Source organism: Globicephala melas, chromosome 12 (assembly GCF_963455315.2).
Source record: "Globicephala melas chromosome 12, mGloMel1.2, whole genome shotgun sequence".
Classification (NCBI taxonomy): Eukaryota; Metazoa; Chordata; class Mammalia; order Artiodactyla; family Delphinidae; genus Globicephala; species Globicephala melas.
The window spans coordinates 55445727-55465721 of record NC_083325.1 but is presented as its reverse complement, the minus strand read 5'-3'; the positions used below and the strand labels follow the sequence as shown (position 1 = coordinate 55465721).

Sequence of the window (19995 nt, the reverse complement as noted above, 5' to 3'; positions counted from 1 at the left end):
GCTGGGTGGCGGCGGGAAGGTACGGCTCCACTCCTTTGGGGCTGTACTGTTGGAAATCCCCAGCACATTTAACGTGGCCGGGTTTCTGCAGCCCTGGACGTGTCTTTCCCCGCCCGGTCCTGCTAGGCGAAATTGCGGAGCTTTTCTCTCCCACCCTCGGTTTTATACTGGGCGCGGGAATTGCAAAATGCAAGATCATTGCAACCGTCCGCGCGGCCCGGCTGTTTTTGCTAAGGGAGCTCCGGCCGGGGCGCGGGGACTCTGGGCCCGAGTCTGACCGGTAGTGGCTCCATCCCGACTGCACGTGGAGACGCGGTGGGGGTGGGGCCGGAGCGGCCACGCGGGAGGCTGCCAGGGCAGGCAGTCTCGCCCGGAGGAGCCTGGGCCGGTTCCTCCGCCCCTCTTCCCGCCCAGCCTGCAGTAAACAGGGCTTGAGCGCCGAGCCCTGCCGGGCAGGGCTGAGTGTCTGAGGACAAGGCGCTGGCTTTGCTAATCACATCACAAGACCTTGAGCCAGGGCCAAAGGCGCGGAGTGGCGCGGGGCGTCCCGGGCGGGGGAGCCGGCTGGGAGGACGGGAGGAAAGGCCAGGAGAGCCGCGCAGGCATGGAGGCACTTCCCAACGCCTCGTCCGTCTGCTGGTCTGTCCGGCTTTCCCCTGCCCTCCTGGGGGTTGTGGTACAGCTGCCAGCCGAGGCTCCCGCCCTCCCGCCGCAGCCTTGGCCTGGCGCGCCCTCCTAGCCCCTTAACTCCCGGGCCGTTGAGGGCGCCGCGCCCCGCCTTAACTCGTTGTGGGCTGGGGGCTCCGGCTGAGGCCGACCCGCAGCCAGGCTGGGCTAGGCACCGAGGATGCGCCTGGTGGGCTCGCCCCGGTTTCCTTCTCTTGCCAGCCCCACACCCCAAAAGCCCGCGTTGGGAAATGCTCTTTGCCAACGGCGCCCTCCGGGTACGGGGCAGACACCCCCGCCTAGCGCCCAGTGCAGCTAAGGCCACTGTCAGCCCCACTGGGGCAGATCTGGAGTCCGGTCCAGGACACTTCTCACTCCGCGTCTACGGATATGCTGCCAAAAAAGCTGGAGCGGGGCCCATGATTTCGCACACCTGGCAGCCTAGGTTGTAATTGGGCCTAAGTTGGAAGGTCCAGTACCCGCCAGGGAAAGAAGCTCCTGAGACCCACGCCCCCTTGCCCAGTTGATCTTGTTTCTGGCTGTTTCCTTGTGCTTACTTCCATTCGGCGGCGCTCATTCCCTCTCTCAGCTACCCTGGGAGGGAATGAGCCAGGCCTGTCACTCAGGAAACCTCTTTAGAGTTCAGCTTGCACGCAGAGCCCATTGCTGCACTCCTCACCCACCCAGAGAGCTAGAGTCAGCATAGGGCTGCAAGGACTTCAGGATCGGAAACACAGGGCTGGAGTTCAGGCCCTGTCCCTTATAAGCCATGTGATTTCAGGCAAATCACAAAATCACTTTGGCCCCTGGGTTTCTTTGTAAAACTAAGATAATTCCTGCTTTACTCATCTCTCACCTTTGTCAAGGTGCAAATGAGTTATCTGTTAAGGTTTTTAAAAGATAAGTATACTCCATCTTATTTATTAAAACAAATTGACAAAGCATAAAAATGGAGAAAGCCAGGCCTCTGGAGTATGGCCAGATGGGTGGAGGTCTACAGAATCGTGAATGCAGAGCTGAGGGGTCACCAAATCTTGGACCCTCGAGCTTGGAGCCAAGGGCAGTGACCTCAGAAGATGTGACTGCTTCACTTTTGCCACCCGGCCTATACTGGCCCCTAGACAAGGCTGGGCAACCATGGCTGACACTTACAGCCTAGAATACCCAAGAACCCTGATGCTGTTTTGTTCTTTGTTGAAATGAACCACAGCACAAGAGTCTGAGGATGGCCCTGACAGTGGGGTATTCTGAGTTTCCCGTGGGAATGCATCAGGAAAGTGTGAAACAGCAATTTCCCTCACCAGTGCTATTGGAGGTCAGTGACAAGATTTCAGATACAAAAACCAGTGGAAACATCTGTCTCTCCTGTGCTCTCAGGCTGGCTACAACCAGCCAAGATCAAAATCTGGGGTAATTCTCAACAGCTATGAGAACACCCACTTTGCAGGCTTGGTAGAAGGACTTTGGAGCTAACATGTAAACATGGTATGGTACATGCTTTGGTACAGAGTACCTGCTGGTAGAAAATATTTTTATTATTATGTAACTGCTTTTATTTCATTTTAAATGGAGAAAAAAGGAATGCTGGCCTTTTCCAGTGAGCTGGGCTTTGCTGGAGCCGGTTTCATAATTATTCTACCATGGTTATCACCACATTGTGCCAATTCCCTGACTTCTCACCAGCCACGTCTTCTCAGAACAAAAAGAAATGTTCAGTTGGCAACTTTCCATCAAGTGTGGGCTACACAGATGCCTAACCAGGTTATTAATTCAGGATCACAGAAAACACATTTTGAGCTGAATAGTGCAAAACCACCAGGGAATTTCCTTTCTCTTTAGGGCAAAACTTTGGACACTAAGTTAACTTCTTTCCTTACTTCTTCCTACACAGACCTTTCTCTATTCTTCTAGTAGGCTCTATTTTTTAGTGTTAGGTGGTTTTCTTTCAAAGAGAAACAAATTATATTTGAAATATAAGTCTTTCTGTAGTAGGAAATGATCATATCAAACCCTCTCCCCTCTAAACTGCCCCTCCAGACCCTCAAACATCAATAAAATAATTCTGATTGCTCACCTGAGAAGTATTTAAATGTATTTACAGACCCTAAAAAGCTGGGCCAAGTGTACATAGGATTACTGAAATGGTTCTTTCAGATAACTAGGATGAAAAATGAATGTGGATGAGGCTATGACCCATCCAAGCTATGAATTTCAAGATAACTGTCTTTGGGTAACACTTCACTCTGAAATTATAAATTAAAACCGGTAAGCCAGTGGAAAACAAAACTAGCAGCAAAACGTATGCAAGAGCGACACCTGCTGGGTGTCTGAGAAAGAGGGGAGGGCTGGACTTAGAAAAGCAGAAAACCTTTAAGGTTTCCAGGTTAAATCACTGAAATGGATAGAAGTTTTCTGGCATCTTAAATAAGAATCTTCTTGTTACTGCCACCAAGAAAATGACAGTAAACAGTGTAGGCATCAAATAAGTCATTTATTCTGACTCTCCTTTCCCCAGGTTCCTTCTAACAGCCAAGAGTCTATGATTTCACTGGGTGGTGAATCTGTTTTCCTAACAATAGCACAGATACTTTTTACGGTGGGGAGAGGGGGGTAGGAGCTCTTAATGGCTCTTTTAATAATTAGGATGGCATGTGTAGGTCACTGAAGGCTTAAACATGCAGACAGTAAAAACAAAATTATTTGTATGAAGTCGATCCTTAATTCTCCCAGGATCCAACATTTGGAATATATTTCTGCCTTTGCTAAAATCGAATAAAATTTGGAATTCTGACCAAGTGGGCTGTTTGCCAACTAATCCAGCTCCCACAACTAGCCAGAAAAGGGGGGGAAAATCATGTGTTAAAACCCAACTCTGTGTAGTCAATTCAGAGAAAAATGTAGGCCGGCTCTGGTTGGACACTGGAGGTCCTGGGGGATGAAAAAGGCTAATTCAGGCCTGCAGGTGGCCTGCACCTGGGAACAGAGTCAATATTCAACGCGGTAGCCTCACGTCCTACAGTAGCTGCAATAAACGAGGCTGCCTTGAATGACTGAACTGAAGAAAAAGTCCTCTGTAGGACAGAAGACTAGACTCACAGAAGTGGGGGAGTTGTGAAGGGGAGAAGACGCTTAAGTTTCTGTTCAACATTTTCCTGCAGATTGACTGGGGGAACAATCCACCCTACCCCCAACCCCACAAGTCGTCTTTCTTCAACAAGCCGTTTCTGTTCTTGGAAGAGTTAACTGATTCCCTGCTGCAGGAGAGTCCAAAGCCCTGAGAACTGGGGTGTCTTCCCCTTCCTTTCCTTCCAGAAACGCCAGTAACCTCAGGCAAGCCAAAGCCCTTTCCTCCCGAATGCGCAGTCTTGTGAACTCCGCCGTCTTCAAAAACTCAGCAGCTGGTGGCAGCTCTCTGAAGAGCTGGGAAAGGAGGTGGCATTGCTCTGACGCTGTCCTCTGAAGATGACAGAGCCTCTCGGGGCTGAGGGGACGCCAGCTGGACTTGGAGAGGAGGCGGAAGAGGTGCTTGTAGAGGTATTTCATGAAGATCAGGGTCTCAGCCCAAAAGTTGACTTCTGTTTTTTCAAACAGGTAGTCTTCCACCTAAGTCCGATGAAAAAGCCAAAAGTCAACCTTACAGGGATGCTGACTGGCCCCAGTCCAGAACAGAGTCCTGGCAGATGCAGAAGCAGTGTGTCCCCTCCCCACCTGACAGAGGGCTCACTCTCGCCTGTCAACACCCCTGTACACACAGCACTTGCAGCCTTGAAGGTCACCTTCTATCTTCACTCGTACTTCTCCACTGGAGAGAAATTTTTTTCCCCCAGACTTAACATGACCTTTGATAAAGATGTGTTTGTGGTTCTCAGCCAAGATATTTTGGGGGCTTGGTGCTGAAAAGGGGACCTCAACACAGGAGGGGGCCCTAGACCTGAAGGTGCATCTAGAAATCAGAGAGGAGGGAGGAAGGGAGATCTGAGCAGCAAAGAGCAAAGAACTGACAAACACGAGACACTAGTCTCTCAGTATGAAACCAAATTTCTATAATGCTGGGGATTTTCAAGGTCATTTTATCACAGACACTTTATCTTGTCTCCTAATTTCCCATAAACAGGCTGCTTTTTGAACTCTTGGCCTGCCGGGGATGCCAAGAAGGCCAGCTGAGTCAGACACTGGCAGAGAGGAATTTCAGTTCCCAAGACGCTTTTCCTGCTTATCTGGGTCCTCAGTTTCCCTATCTGTTGACTGACCCCCACCTGGAGGGGCTCATAGTTTTCTTCAAGCAGCAGAGACCCTGGAAGGAACCTGATTCTCTGGAAGTGTTTCACCTTCAAACCTAACCATGGGGAGCCCCTGGTCACTCCAGTGTTGACGAATAAGCATCCTCCATAGTTAAACTCTCAACTTCCAAGGGGCCTCTTCCAAGGGGCTTACCGTTGGAACTCCACAGGCCAGCACGAGAGCTGCCCCAGCAGCACCCGCGGGCTGCTGGGGCCATTTGGAGACTCCCTAATTGCTTGCCGCTCTGTAATCTGAGCACCCAGAAGCACGCTTTCAGCAGGCACATCAGGCCCGTGTAAGCCTGGAAGTGCTGCACCTGGTGGGTGTAGGATCACTCCCACCCACCTCCACTGCCCAGACACCCCAGGATTACCTGATGCATGCTCTCCACACAGACCGTGACGTCATCACCCTCCCCCAACAGCCATCCTAGCAGGACTGGGAGTCCAGGGGCCAGCTGGTCCCACTGCTGGAGCAGGTCACACAGCACAGCCAGGGCCAGATCCAGTGCGATGGAGGCGTCCACCCGGCAGAAGGCAAATTCTGTGGAAATGAGAGAGGTGAACCATGAATGTGCTGCTCAGGGCCAACTGGGGAGGCTGTGCAGGACTCCAGGAACGTTAAAGGCTTCAGGTAAGATCACTGCCAGGGACTTCCCTGGTGGCACAGTGGTTAAGGATCTGCCTGCCAATGCAGCGGGCACGGGTTCGAGCCCTGGTCCAGAAAGATCCCACATGCCACGGAGCAACTAAGCCCGTGCGTGCCAACTACTGAGCCTGTGCTCTAGAGCCTGCGAGCCACAACTACTGAGCCTGCATGCTACAACTGCTGAAGCCCATGCACCTAGAGCCCGTGCTGAGCAACAAAGAGAAGCCACCACAGCCATTAATAAATAAATAAATAAATAAATAAATAAATAAATAAATGAAAATTAATTAATTAACTAAAAAAAACCCCAAAAGAATCTGCCTTACCAATGCAGGGGATACGGGCTTGATCCCTGCTCCGGAAAGGTCCCACATGCCATGGAGCAACTAAGCTTGTGCACCACAACTACTGAGCCTGTGCTCTAGAGCCCGGGAGCCACAACTACTGAGCCTGTGCGCCACAACTACTGATGCCTGCACGCCCTAGAGCCTGCACGCTGCAACTACTGTGCCCACGCGCCACAACTACTGAAGCCCGTGCACTCTAGGGCCTGTGTGCCACAACTTTTGAGCCCGCGTGCTGCAGCTACTGAAGCCCGCCCACCTAGAGCCCGTGCTCCGCAAGAAGAGAAGCCACCGCAATGAGAAGCCTGCGCACCGCAACGAAGAGTAGCCACCGCTCGCCACAACTAGAGAAAGCCTGTGCGCAGCAACGAAGACCCAACACAGCCAAAAAAAAAAAAGGAAAATCACTGCCACTAGCCTGGCAGGGAAGCTGGTGGAATAGTGGGATACGCTCACTAAGAGTTATTAATCCACTCCTGAATCCTGCTGTCTGTGCAGCTAGAATGAGTCATAGGCCTGAATCCCACCATTTCCATGCCCCCTATCCCAGTGTGGACAGAAGCACAGCCCCACCTACAAGACTAGACATCTATCTCCCCTCAGCCCTTCTAACTGGAAGGATATCACAAAAGCTTCCCACCCAGCGTCTCCTGTGCAGGCCTGCCGACAACGCCTGAACTCCATTGCTTTGTCCCTTCCTCTGAACCAAATCCTACTGAGCACATAACACATTAACTCTCTAACATCTTAGAGCAGGGCATCAGCAAACTTTTTCTTAAAGGGCCAGAAGGTAAATATTTTAGACTTTGGGAGTCTTACGGTCTCTGACTGAAAGCAGCCATAGACAATATGTAAGCAAATGGTTGTGGCTAGGTTCCAATAAAACTTTATTTATGTTACAATAAAATTTGACTTTCATGTAATTTTTGTTTCACAAAATAATATTCCTCTTTTGATTTTTTCCAACCATTTAAAAATGTAAAAGCTGTCGGTAGTTCACAGGCCGGTGACGGGGGGGGGGGTGCTGGGATTAGCTCACATTCTGTGGCCCTCTGTTAGCGTGAAATCGTTTTTCAGAGACTCATTTTCTTAGCTGGCTGGAGGAAGGGCGCTAAAAGAGTCGAATGGGGTGCAGAAAGAGGAAGTGGGTGCCTTGGGGAAACCATTGCTTACTTCACCATTTTGCCTTAGACAGTCCTAAATACGGGTTTGAAGGGAGGCTCAGGGTGTTGACATTTCTGCTAACAACCCCGTGTCTCCCACCCCCAACCCGGAGGAGGCCTGAAACGTAGGACTGAAATCCCACCGCACAGACAATAAATCTCTATGGACGCATCCATACACCAATGCTTGTCTTTCAATGACACACTTCTACTGAGACCTCATCTTTCTCAAATCCACATCTCCACTCCAGCCCACAGACCTGTCCGTGACCATTTGGCCCCCAAAGAGACTTGCTCAGCACACAGGGAGAAGCCTCAGAGTCTGGAATGGAAAGCTGAGCTCCCCAGGGCGTTGAACCAGGCTTAGTGGACCTATTAGGTGCCATTCCCTAAGCAAGTCCTTTCTCTCCAGTCCTTCAGCATCCTTTGGGTTGGGTATTACCATCCCTACTTCACAGATGAGGAATCCAGGCACAGATACGTTAACTCACTTGCGTACAGTCAGAGAGCTTTAAGTGGCTATAAAGAAACCGGAATTGACAACAAGTTTCATGGTGCATGCAGAGCGCAGATTTGGAGGATTAGCACCAACATTCCAGAGATGTAGGTCTTCCTGGTGAGATAAACAGAGTTGGTGAACCTCCAGCAGGGCCAGCACTACATAGAGCCCGTGACTCACGGAAGCAGCCAAAGGATCAACGTTACTATCCTCAGAGCCCCAAATCAGTCCCTCAGGACACCTGCCCCTTAGGCTCTGCAGCCTAGAATCAGGCTTCAAACTGGGAAACAGAAAAAGTTGGGGGGAGGCGTGAAGGTACATTTTAGCTGTCGGTGTGAGCCATGTGTTGGTCCAGCCTTCACCTATAATACAATCTCTACTTTTATCTCTACTGACTCCCCTGTGTAGTTCTCAACTGGTTTAGAGTCTGTATGGGGAAGAGATACCATTAATCGGCATCTTTCAAACCTCAAAGAACTGAAAATACACATGAAGATCAGCATACAATTAAACACATAGCAGATGCTCAAAACATTCCAGTTTATGGCTCTAGAGATCATGAAATCTCTTCCTTTACCCCACTTGATTTGGTTTGAATACTAACACAGGGACTGCCACAAAGAAAGCAAGCAATACGTTGATAATAACGAACACTTTCCTTATTTTTTTTATTTTTTAATTTTTTTTTTACACTTTTTTTTCTTTACACTTTCCTTCTATTTGAACTCTTATTGCTCCTACCACCAGGAGGGAGGTACCCTTATTTAACAAACAAGGAAGTTGTGCTCACAGAGGTTGGGTAACAGGTCCAAGTTTGCACAGTTAGCAGTGGTGGCACTGAGCTAGGTCTCCCTCAGTCATAGGCCAACCCCCCCTGCAGGGAAGCCATGGAGAAACACTCCCAGTAACCCATGGAGATGAATAAGTCAGACTCAGTTTTATCACTTTTATTCATGAAAAAGAGCTCCCGGCTAAGGGGCCATATTTTGAAAAAAAGGGTCAAAGCTGTAAGTCCTCAGTATTGTGGCACCAGCAGCAGGTCAGCTTATCTTGAAATCTTCCAGAAAAACCTGCCCTCTGATTCACCCGTTTTCCCCCCACCCCTTCTTTTTGTCTCCTTAAGGCAAGGACTGAAAGCCCCATAGGGAAGAAAACAGTTTCATCCACCAGCAAAACCAGTGCCTGCAGCTCAGGCAACATTCCTGCTGGGTCCATGAAGAACACTTGGAGGTGACCAGAGATGCCACCAGGAAGGCCAGACGGATGCACCTGCCCCACCTGACACGACACACATTCTCCACCCTGCACCATTTTGCTGTGCATCATGCTTAGGAAGTGGCAGGAGAGTGACAGGAATGACAGAAGCACAAGAGGAGAGCTGGTGAGTTGGCTGGAAGTGAAATCTACTAGAATTATAACCATCCAAACACTGACCCTGCAAGGTGAGGAGAGATGGGGAAGGGACACTGGGTTGGGGGTGAGGGCAGGATTAGTTGGATTTAGACCTGCTTGAGGGGCCAGATGCACCTCACCAAGTTCCCTCTTTTTCTACCTTGCCCTGGATGAAGACAGCTCAGCCAGAACAGCCCAGATCTCTACTGGCCAAATGCCTTCTGAAGGGGAGGCTGAAGAGTAGGGGGAGGAATTTTTCACTTAACCACGCAGGCCAGCCAAGCTCTCACAGGCCTGCAGGTCCATCGAGGAAGCAAGAAAGCAAGTGACCAAGCAACAAGTGTGTCGGAAGAATCTGTTGTGTGTCCAGAACAGCCAAAACAATCTGGAAAAATACAACAAAACTGGAGGACTCATACTTCCCAATTTCAAAACTGGCATAAGGATAGACATAATATAGATCAATGGAATAGAACTGAGTGTCCAGAAATAAACTCTCACAATTACAGTCAATTGATTTTCGACAAGGGTGTTAAACAACTGGCTGGGGGCTTCCCTGGTGGCACAGTGGTTGGGAGTCCACCTGCCGATGCAGGGGACACGGGTTCGTGCCCCGGTCCGGGAGGATCCCACATGCTGCGGAGCGGCTGGGCCCGTGGGACATGACCGCTGAGCCTGTGCGTCCGGAGCCTGTGCTCTGCAGCAGGAGAGGCCACAGCGGTGAGAGGCCCACGTACCACAAAAAAAAAAAAAAAAAGCACAAGCAAAAAAATTAGACTTCATCAAAATTGAAAACTTTTGTACTTCAAAGGACATCATTAAGAATGCAAAAAAACTCACAGAATTGGAGAACATACAAGGGATTTGTATCTAAAATACATAAAAACTCTTAAAACCCAATAATAAAAAGACAAATAACCCAGTTAAAACCTATGCAAAGGGTCTGAATAGACATTTCTCCAGAAAAGATATACAAATGACCAATAAGCACATGAAAAGATACTTAGCATCATTAACCATCAGGGAAATACAAATCAAAACCACAATGAGAAACTATTTCATACCTACTAGCATAACTTTAACAAGATAGATACTAAGTTTCTTTTTTATTATTGGAGTATAATTGCTTTACAATGTTGTGTTAGTTTCTGCTGTACAGTGAAGTGGATCAGCTATATGTGTACATATGTCCCCTCCCCCTTGGACCTCCCTCCCTCCCCCATCCCACCCATCTAGGTCATCACAGAGCACCGAGTTGAGCTCCCTGTGCTATCCAGCAGCTTCCCACGAGCTATCTACTTTACACATGGTAGTGTATTTATGTCAAACGTAATCTCCCAGTTCATCCTACCCTCCCCTTCCCCTCCGTGTCCACATGTCCATTCTCTACGTCTGTGTTTCTATTCCTGCCCTGCAAATAGGTTCATCTGTGCCATTTTTCTAGATTCCACATATATGCGTTAATATATGATATTTGTTTTTCTCTTTCTGACTTACTTCGCTCTGTATGACAGACTCTAGATCCATCCACATCTCTACAAATGACCCAATTTCATTTCTTTTTATGGCTAATGTTCCACTATATATATGTACCACATCTTCTTTATCCATTCATCTGTCGATGGACATTTAGGTTGTTTCCATGTCCTGGCTCTTGTAAATAGTGCTGCAATGAACATTGTGGTACATGACTCTCTTTGAATTATGGTTTTCTCAGGGTATATGCCCAGTAGTGGGATTGCTGTGTAGTATGGTAGTTCTGTTTTTAGTTTTTTAAGGAACCTCCATACTGTTCTCCACAGTGGCTGTATCAATTTACATTCCCATCAACAGTGCAAGAGGGTTCCCTTTTCTCCGCATCCTCTCCAGCATTTACTGTTTGTAGATTTTTTGATGATGGCCATCCTGACCAGTGTGAGGTGATACCTCATTGTAGTTTTGATTTGCATTTCTTGAATAATTAGTGATGCTAAGCATCTTTTCATGTGCCTCTTGCCCATCTGTACGTCTTCTTTGGTGAAATGTCTATTTAGGTTGTCTGCCCATTTTTTGATTGGTTTTTTTTTTTTTTTTTGATACTGAGCTGCATGAGCTGTTTGTATATTTTGGAGATTAATCCTTTGTTCATTGCTTCATTTGCAAATATTTTCTCCCATTCTGTGGGTTGTCTTTTCGTCTTGTTTATCTGACCAATAAGTACATGAAAAGATACTTAGCATCATTAACCATCAGGGAAAGACAAATCAAAACTACAATGAGAAACCACTTCATACCTACTAGTATAACTTTAATAAAAAAGATAAATACTAAGTTTTGGTGACGATGTAAAGAAATTAAAACTCTCACATATTGCTGGTAGGAATGTACAATGGTGCAGCCACTTTGGAAAACAGTCTCAAAGTCTCTCCTGCTCTTAAGCATATAACTAAGAGAAGTAAAAAGAACGTATGTCCACACAGAAATGTGTACATGAATGTTAATAAGAGCATTATTCATAAAAGCCAGTAAGTGGAAACAACCAAAACGTTCATGAACCAATGAATGCATAAATGAAATGTGGTACATCCATGCAATGGAATATTATTCAGCTATAAAAAGGAATGAAGCATTGATACATGCTACAACACAGACGAACCCTGAAAACATGCTAAGTGAAAGAAGCCAGACACAGAAGACCACATATTGTATGATTCCACCCATACAAAATGTCCAGAACAGGCAAATCATAGAGACAGAAAGTAGACTAGTGGTTGCCAGGGGTTGGAGAATAAGGAATGACTGCTGATAGATACATTGTTTCTTTTTGAGTTGATGAAAATGTTCTCGAATCAGATAGTGGTGATGGTTGTACAACCTTATGGATATACTGAAATTTGTACATATGCACACTTTAACTTGATGTATTTTATGCTATATGCATTACATCTGGGCTGGGGGGCATGGAGAGTGTGGAAGGCTGAAAAGTGGCCTCCCAAAAGATATCTATGTCAAGTCCCCGGACCCTGTGAATGTTACTTTACTTGGATAAAGGGTCTTTGGAGCTGTGACTAAGTTGAGCCCGATACTGAGATGAGGAGATAATCTTGGATGATCTGGGTGGTCCCTAGATGCCATCACAGTTGTCCTAATAAGAGAGGGGCAGGGGGAGGTTTGACACTAGATGTACATAGGAAGACACACAGAGGAGAAGGTGACGTGAGGACAGAGGCAGAGGCTGGAGTGATGCAAGCACAGAAATGGTGACAGCCTCCGGAAGCTGGAAGAGGCAAGGGCCGGATTCTTCCCTAGAGCCTGCAGAGGGAGTGTGGCCCTGCTGACACCTTAATTTCAGACTTCTGGCCTCTAGAACTGAGACGATAAATTGGTGGTGTTTTAAACCACCAAGTTTGTGGTCATTTGTTACAGCAGCCACAGGAAACGAATACGGAGGAACCAAGGGTAGGTTGTGGGATTTCTTTTTGGAGTGATGAAAATATTCTAAAATTGTTCGTGCTGACGGTTGCATAAGTCTATGAGTATGATAAAAAACACTGAATCATACTCTTTAAATGGGTGACTTGTATGGTATGTGTATGGTATATCTCAGTAAAACTATTATGTTAAAAAAGAAACTCTGCTATGTGCCCAAGTTAGTTCCAGTTGCTGGGAGGAAGCCTGGCCACAGGGCCTGCCTGGAAAGGAGTCAAATGTCTAGAGCCCTCAAGCTTGCTTGTGGGGTCCAGGCCTCAGGTGCTGGAGGACTCTGCAGAGGTGAATGGTTGGGTCAGAAGGTGGAGAGGAGGCTCGAGAAGACTTCCGGGAGGAGCTGGGACTCTGCCTGGCCCTTTACCATATAGTCAGGAAACAGGTGCTGATGGTCTGCTCTGGGGCCGGTGCTGTGCTAAGTACTGTGGGAAAGCAAAGCAAGTGGCTGACATGTGCTGTCCTCAGGAAGCTGGTGGTCTAGATCGGAAGGTCAGGCTAACACTCAGGCAACAGTAAGGAATCAGGTGCTCCATGGAGTGGTCTGGATCCCAAGAGCTGCAGGAGTCAGGGGAGGGGAGACGTCAGTGCGGGGGGAAAAATCGTCTCCTAGACTCTCCCCCACTGGCTACGTAGCTAAGGCAAGCCCCCTCTGGGAGCGCTTCAAGCGGGAAAGGGGTGCTGGCACACACTCATGTCTGTGGGGGCCAGTGCAAGGCAGACTGGATCAACACTCCGTCACTTGGAAGCGAGTTGGAAACCCAGCAGATGAGCGTTTAGAACTGGTTAATCCTGTGCTTTCCTCCTTGAGAATGAATAACTCGCTTGGATTGCAGTGGAGGGCAGCAGACAAGAGGATGCAGGGCTGCTGCCGCGTAGACTTCCTCTTGCTACTGCTCCAGCCACATCAGGGCTCTCTTGCCAAGGCGGACCCTGGGGACCAGAAACTCCTACTTGCTCCCCTGCGGTCTTCTTCCCCACCTCCATGAAGAGGCCCACCTTGGGGCTGGGAGCTGAAGTGCAGGCTTCACGCAGTGTGCTGGATCCACTCAAAGTCCCAGCCTGTGTCCCCTGACTAAGAGAAGGGATCATTTCTAGGCAGGTAGACAAGCAAGTCACAGGCTTTGAGGTCATTTTCAACTGTACTGATTAAAACGAAAAGTGCCGACATAGATTTTTTCTATGTTGCCAGCCTTAGAAACCAATTCAGACCATGGATTAGAAACCTACCGTCTGATTCTAAAGTATCATGGGGGAGATGCCTTCTAGACCAAGGCCATTGGTCAAGCCTCCTTCCCAGTCCTTCCCAAGAGAGGTCAAGTCAGCCCAGGAAATGCTGAGCAAATGGTGATGGGTTGGATTCTCCCTGCCACCAGCTCTGGAGAATCCTGTTTCAGGCATTTGTGGGAAATCCCTCAACCCTGCCACCCAACCAACTCTCTGCTCCCCCCACCCATTTACCCATCAATTCAAGCTTTTATCTCCCCACAAGTATTTATCGATCACCAGATAGGGGGCTGGGAGGGAGGGCGGACTGTGAGAAACATGAGGAAAATTCCAGGCCCTTCTCTCAGAGAGCAGATAGTTTAGTCAGAGGCGAGCTGACACCTATGAAGTGCTAGGAAGTAGTCCAAGATGGTGCATGACAGGGACTAATTATGCCATTACTAGCAGCAATGGAAGGAGGAAAAAGTGGGGAGTGGGAGGAGGGGGAGCTTCACGGAGGGGAAACTCGGGCAGGCAGGGGCCAAGCATAGCTGGGATGAAAACGAGGTGCAGGGAGATTAGACCTGCCTGCTGAAGAGGGGGGTTTGGGGGAGCTGGAGGTGAAGATGGAGGGGCAGACGGCCTAGAGCAGGCTTGCGGGGGCAGAGTTGAGCGAGTACAACTGTGCTTCTTTTTTTGTGAGTGAAAATATTTTAAGGTTTCACTAAGCTGTTTCCAGACAACTTCATCACTTCCAGTCTTCTCCACAGATTCCTGCACATCCCCCTCAGCAGGGCAAGAGCCTGTATTTTAACTAGTCATGAGAAACAAGTGTGGAACCGAAGCTGGTTCAGCTGCTGACTCTGCCATTCAACTCTTGCAGGGTCTCCAGGAACCTCACTGCCTGACCCTCTGACCCTCTACCCCTGCTGACCCTCTACCCCTAGAGCCGAGGCTCTCCGCTCCCCAGGGCCCTCGGAGCCAGGGCTCAGAGGTGGGATCTCCAGGCATTGCGGTCAGTGAGAGGATTTCCTAATCCATCAAAGGTCATCATCTCAGACTTACTTTACCATGAAACAGAGCTCCCAGATGACCCTGACCTGAGACAGATGACCCAGAGGAAGGTCTGTCCTAAGGAATGGAGAGAGGTGGCCCCTCCAGCAGCTCTGATGAGCCCAGCAGGAAGTCTGGGTCGGGGAACATGGGTATTCGCAGTATTAGTCTCTGTTCTTTAGCTGAATGTTTTGAAAATTTCATCAAAGAAGATGCGAATGTGCCAGTCGATGCTCCCAAGGGCAGCCCAGCAGGCACTGAGACCACTGCCCACGCACTCACGGATCTACGTCGTGCCCTGGATGAGTCAGCCCCTCCCCTCACTCCCTCTTGGCCATGGTACTAAGTCTGGCTGGGAACTCAGACTTCAGCTGGCCCAGGTGGACCCCTCTTCCTCCTCCTACTTCTGTTTCTTCTTTTTGTTTTTTAAGCCCTGAAAACCACTGTATAAAAGACCGTACACGTAGGACTTCCCTGGTGGCGCAGTGGTGAAGAATCTGCCTGCCAGTGCAGTGGACACGGGTTCAAGCTCTGGTCCGGGAAGATCCCACATGGTGTGGAGCAACTAAGCCCCGTGCACCACAACTACCGAGCCTGCGCTTTAGAGCCCCGTGAGCCACAACTACTGAACCCACGTGCCACAACTACTGAAGCCCACACACCTGGAGCCCGTGCTTCACAACAAAGAGAAGCCACCTCAATGAGAATCTCATGCACCGCAATGAAGAGTAGCCCCTGCTCGCCACAACTAGAGAAAGCCCGCACACAGCAACGAAGATCCAACACAGGCAAAAATAAATAAATAAATAAACTTATTAACAAAAACCAAAAAGACCATACACATAGAGGCAACCAAACACACACCGGGGCTCCAGGGTTCCCAGGCCCTACGGGACCCAGCGGAAGTACCAGGCAGCAGTGCAAATGGACGGCTGGGTCCTCACACAAGTTTGGTACAGCTCACATGGTTTTCTAAAAATCAGATTTCTCATAAAAATCCAAATGCCTAGCATCTTTGGAAAATTCAGAAAATTAGAACCTGATGTCTCTATGCCTGTGTTTTACTGCGACTTAACAGCTGCTTGGAGCAGAGCAGTGGCCATGCCCTGTAGGAGGCATGTGTGTGCCCTGTCTGGCCCTACTGCCTCCCACCTCACCCCTGCAGGCATGCAGGCTTGTGGCGCCTACACTAGGGTACCCAGGAGGGCAGCTGGCCTCCAGCCAGCCCCTTACCTGTACAGACGAGAACACTGAGACCCTCGAACAAAGCTCTCTCCTCACATCCCCCCACTGCTTGCTGGGCCTTCCCTCTCCCTCCACCTCTCACGGCTTTGATTTCCTCATCATTCCTTCTGGGCGATGGATCTTCTTCCTCATCTTGACTTAGCCAGGCCTACTCATCCCTCAGCACCCAACTCAAGTCCTGTGGTCCCACTGTGACCTGTCTCTGCTCGTACCTGTATCCAATGTGTTCACAGATGGTGAGGAAATGCATTCCATGGCTGAGCCCCATGTCTCTCCTTTTCCTGGGATCACCCATGAGATAGCAGTGGGCACACAGCAGATACCATTCACTTGGCACTTGACTAGAGTCTTGTACTAAAGCAAGTGACTTAGGGCTTTGTTGAGTTTCCCCAATGGGAAAACCTCAAGATCGCCAAGAGTCCGGTCACACGTGGAGACAGGATTATTGTTGTCACTTTACATTTAAGGCTGTTGAGGTTTAGAGAACTTACTCTTTCAAGATCACGCAGGTTGTAAGTGGTAGGGCCAGACACAAACCCAGATACAGGCTTGTCTGACTCCAGAGCCTGTATTCGGGACCATTCTGCTAAGCTACCTATAAATGTTGAATGAAAAGATGGATGGATGAATAAACTGATTATTTCCTGTTTGCCACCCCCCACCTCCCACCCCCGGACCCATTCTTTGTCCTTCTCTATCCCGCTCAGTGCCCCAGGAATTTGATCTCCATGGATCAACCCAAGTTTCCTTGCCACGTGGCTTCTACCTAGATTCTTCTAATAGGGAGGGAACACTGAGATTTTGGAAGGCAGGAAGAGAGAGAAGTTGGGTGTTTCTTTCCTGTATCCTTCCCTGCAAGTTGCCAAGGTTCTGGCAGTGGCTGTAACCCCTAACTCAGCTCCCACTGGGTTCTGTAACCTCAGTCCCTCTGCTCTCAGCTGCAGGGTGCTAGGGGCAGTGGTAGTTTCCTACCGCTGCTGGTCTCTAAGTGCCTCCCTTCACCTGGCAGTTCTCAACCTCGACATGTTACCCCCAGGGGACATCTGCCAATATCTGGAGACATTTTTGGTTGTCACAATTCAGAGGAGGTGGTGCTACTGGCATTGGTGGGTAGAGGCCGGGGAGGCTGCTAACCATCCTACAATGCCCAGGACAATCCCTTCTCCAAAATGTTGACAGTGCAGAGGCTGAGAAACCCTGCTTTAACCCTACCCACAACCTTGCACAACTGCAAAGAGTCCCTTCAGTGAAGTCTCTTGAAGTAAACACATGGAGGGAGGGATGGAGCTCTTCAGTGTTCATCAGGAACCAGAGGCCTGGGTCTCCACCTGGGGCAGAGGAGGAGGCACCCCCCTTTTCTGGAAGGCAATCCCTAGCTTTACCCCCACCAGCTCTCTGGGCAGAGAGGTGACAACAGGTGGAAAGCAGCCACGTGAGATGAACAGCCTGCTACAGAGCCCTTTCTGTTCGGCAGTGGAAAAATTTTCCAGTTCTGGAGGGAAAGGATAAAAAGACCATCATTTGAAATTCTAAAAATACTTGGGGAAAAAAAAAAATCTTTCAAATATTAGTAATTTGCTTTTTCTTGATTTTCTAGCTATTTTCATATGGAACAAATGATCTGGGTTCCCAAAAGTTCCTGTAGACCCAGCTCCCAAAGACTGAGATCCCCACAGGTATAGTCACGTGCCTGATGCAAACATTTTTCCCGGTGACCTATCATGAAACCAGAGATAATGCAGCAAATCCTTTGTTTTCATTCTAAAGAAAAGATATATTTAAAAAAAAACACCTTTATTTTTAAGGTTAAAAAAACTATAATTTAAAAAATGTGGGCACACCTCAAATCACTGGGTAAATATATATACGTATATTTCCCCTCCCTCCCGGTTTTAAAAATGGATACAGCCTACATGAATGAAAACAAGTCAGCATTTCCTAAGAGTTAAAAAGTGTGCACTTCTTATTCAGTAGGGCCATACTTCACCAAAAAGGGGTTGATAAATTAAATTACAGCTGGTTAATAGTTCACTTGGCTCAAAGCTTATAAAAATACTTGCCTTTGTTCACTTCTAACCACACCAAAGAATAAGAAATGAATTCAAACAAATATCACCCTCAGGCAACAACACTGTGGAAAAGACCTGGTTCTCCTAGAGGCTTGCAATCTGAGGAGGAGGGAGTGGCACCCACCAGCTCTCCACCTTTCCAAGGGACTGCAGTTTTGTGTGCAACACTCTGTCCCATTTCTTGTGGTGACCTCCCAAGGTCAGCGGGGAAGAGTAAGGCACACGTGGACTTTGTCCGTGGCTGTTCCAGAGCAGGATAACCAAGGCGTGCCCCTGGGGCCCTGGTGTGTGAAGAGGCCACAGGGTGACGGATGAGCTGGATCCAGACCAGAGATGCTCTGAATGACAGCGTTGGGCCCACACTTGGCATTCCTCTGTTCAGTGAGGATAGATCACGCCAGCACTCCCTTCCTGCGTGGGGTGCTAAGGCAGCCTCTTGTCCCCAGATGAGCTGGGCCCTCTCTAGCACTTCCCTTGCACTTGGCCTGCTCCTTGGTGATTTCACTCTGTTGAGCTTCCCAAAGCGGGCGATCACCTCCACCTCTTCGTGGAAACTGAGCGCCTTGTGCACTTTATTCCTCTCTACATGGTCACTCACCCCAAAGTGCTCCTCCTGGAAGGGGCAATCTGACCCCTCTCTCCCTGCCCCTGCCCAGTGAGCCAGTGAGGGCAGGCAGGAGAGCCTTTGATGGAGATGGGGTACAATGAGGATGCCTATAGATTGGGGAGCCCTCTTGGGGGCGGGGGGAAGCTGGGCAACCTGAGATTGCTTCCTCCATCAGCCTCTTCCTCTGCCTGGGCAGAGTTCAGCAGCTCTGCAGGCACATTCCACATTCCTTATTCACCGGCTTGGATCTTGCAATTTCTCTTTTCCCTTTCCTTGAAGTCACTCTAGATTTCTTTAGTTGATTTCACTATTAGAATTTCTTTCTCTTACAGGGAATTTCTTCTCAGCCTGAGCTCTTAGGACTGACCAGCTCCTTCTGAGTTCTTCCTGAGGCTTCTCTGGCCCTCAGCGCACTCCCTCATACTCCTCCCTGGTTTCCCACTCCCATCCTCAACCCTTTCAGCTTATTCAGGGCTTGAGGTGGGAGAGAGGAAGAAACCAAATGACTGATTCATTTCAGCACAGCTGTTGTGAGCACAAGGCGCTGTGCCAAGAGCCAGAGCTCCCCGGAAGATGTGTCCAGTCCAGGCCCGGGACACAGCACACAGCTCCAGATGGGGGGCTGCCCAGCTCCCCCAAACACACTGGTGGGATATGGAAGGTAGTGGATGAGGATGGTCCGGAAGTGTATCTGAAGACTAGAAATTTGAAATCAGAAACATCCAGGATGGCAATTTTTCTCTCCTGAGAACCTTCCCACTATCACCTCCCAGCCTTTATCCAGAATCCAGAAAGCTCCCTTATAGTATCCTCTCCTCATTCCCAGGCTTTTACTGCTCTAAACGGAACCAAGACAGTCCATGGTAATATAATGAGCGAATCAAGGTATACACAACTCCTAAACTCACAAAGTGATTTTTTTAAAAATTTATTTATTTATTAATTTATTTTTATTTTTGGCAGCATTGGGTCTTCGTTGCTGCGCGCGGGCTTTTCTCTAGTTGTGGCGAGAGGGGGCTGCTCTTCGTTGCGGTGCTCAGGCTTCTCATTGCAGTGGCTTCTCTTGTTGTGGAGTATGGGCTCTAGGTGCGTGGGCTTCAGTAGTTGTGGCACGCGGGCTCAGTAGCTGTGGCTTGAGGGCTCTAGAGCGCAGGCTCAGTAGTTGTGGCGCACAGGCTTAGCTGCTCCGCAGGATGTGGGATCTTCCTGGACTAGGGCTTGAACCTTCATTGGCAGGTGGATTCTTAACCACTGCGCCACGAGGGAAGTCCCTCACAAAGTGATTTTAAGATATATAAACAGTGCTCAAAATGTAAGTGCCTGTGATTTCAAAGTTTCTGGGGAGTTTGTACCTTGAGAT

General features: G+C 48.9%; 1 protein-coding gene across 5 annotated transcripts in view; it reads right to left on the bottom strand.

Moving 5' to 3' along the window:
* Positions 1-1603: 1603 nt before the first annotated feature.
* The window catches only part of THADA (THADA armadillo repeat containing), a 315670-nt gene continuing 297278 nt past the window's right edge, over positions 1604-19995 (bottom strand). For all 5 annotated transcript variants that reach the window (XM_060309158.1, XM_060309159.2, XM_030857806.2 and 2 more), the window contains 2 exons: positions 5321-5490; positions 1604-4269 (listed from right to left, as the gene is read on the bottom strand). In XM_060309158.1, coding sequence (XP_060165141.1) covers positions 3877-4269; positions 5321-5490 — 563 coding nt within the window. In that variant the 3' untranslated portion in view covers positions 1604-3876. The remainder of the gene's footprint in view (positions 4270-5320; positions 5491-19995) is intronic.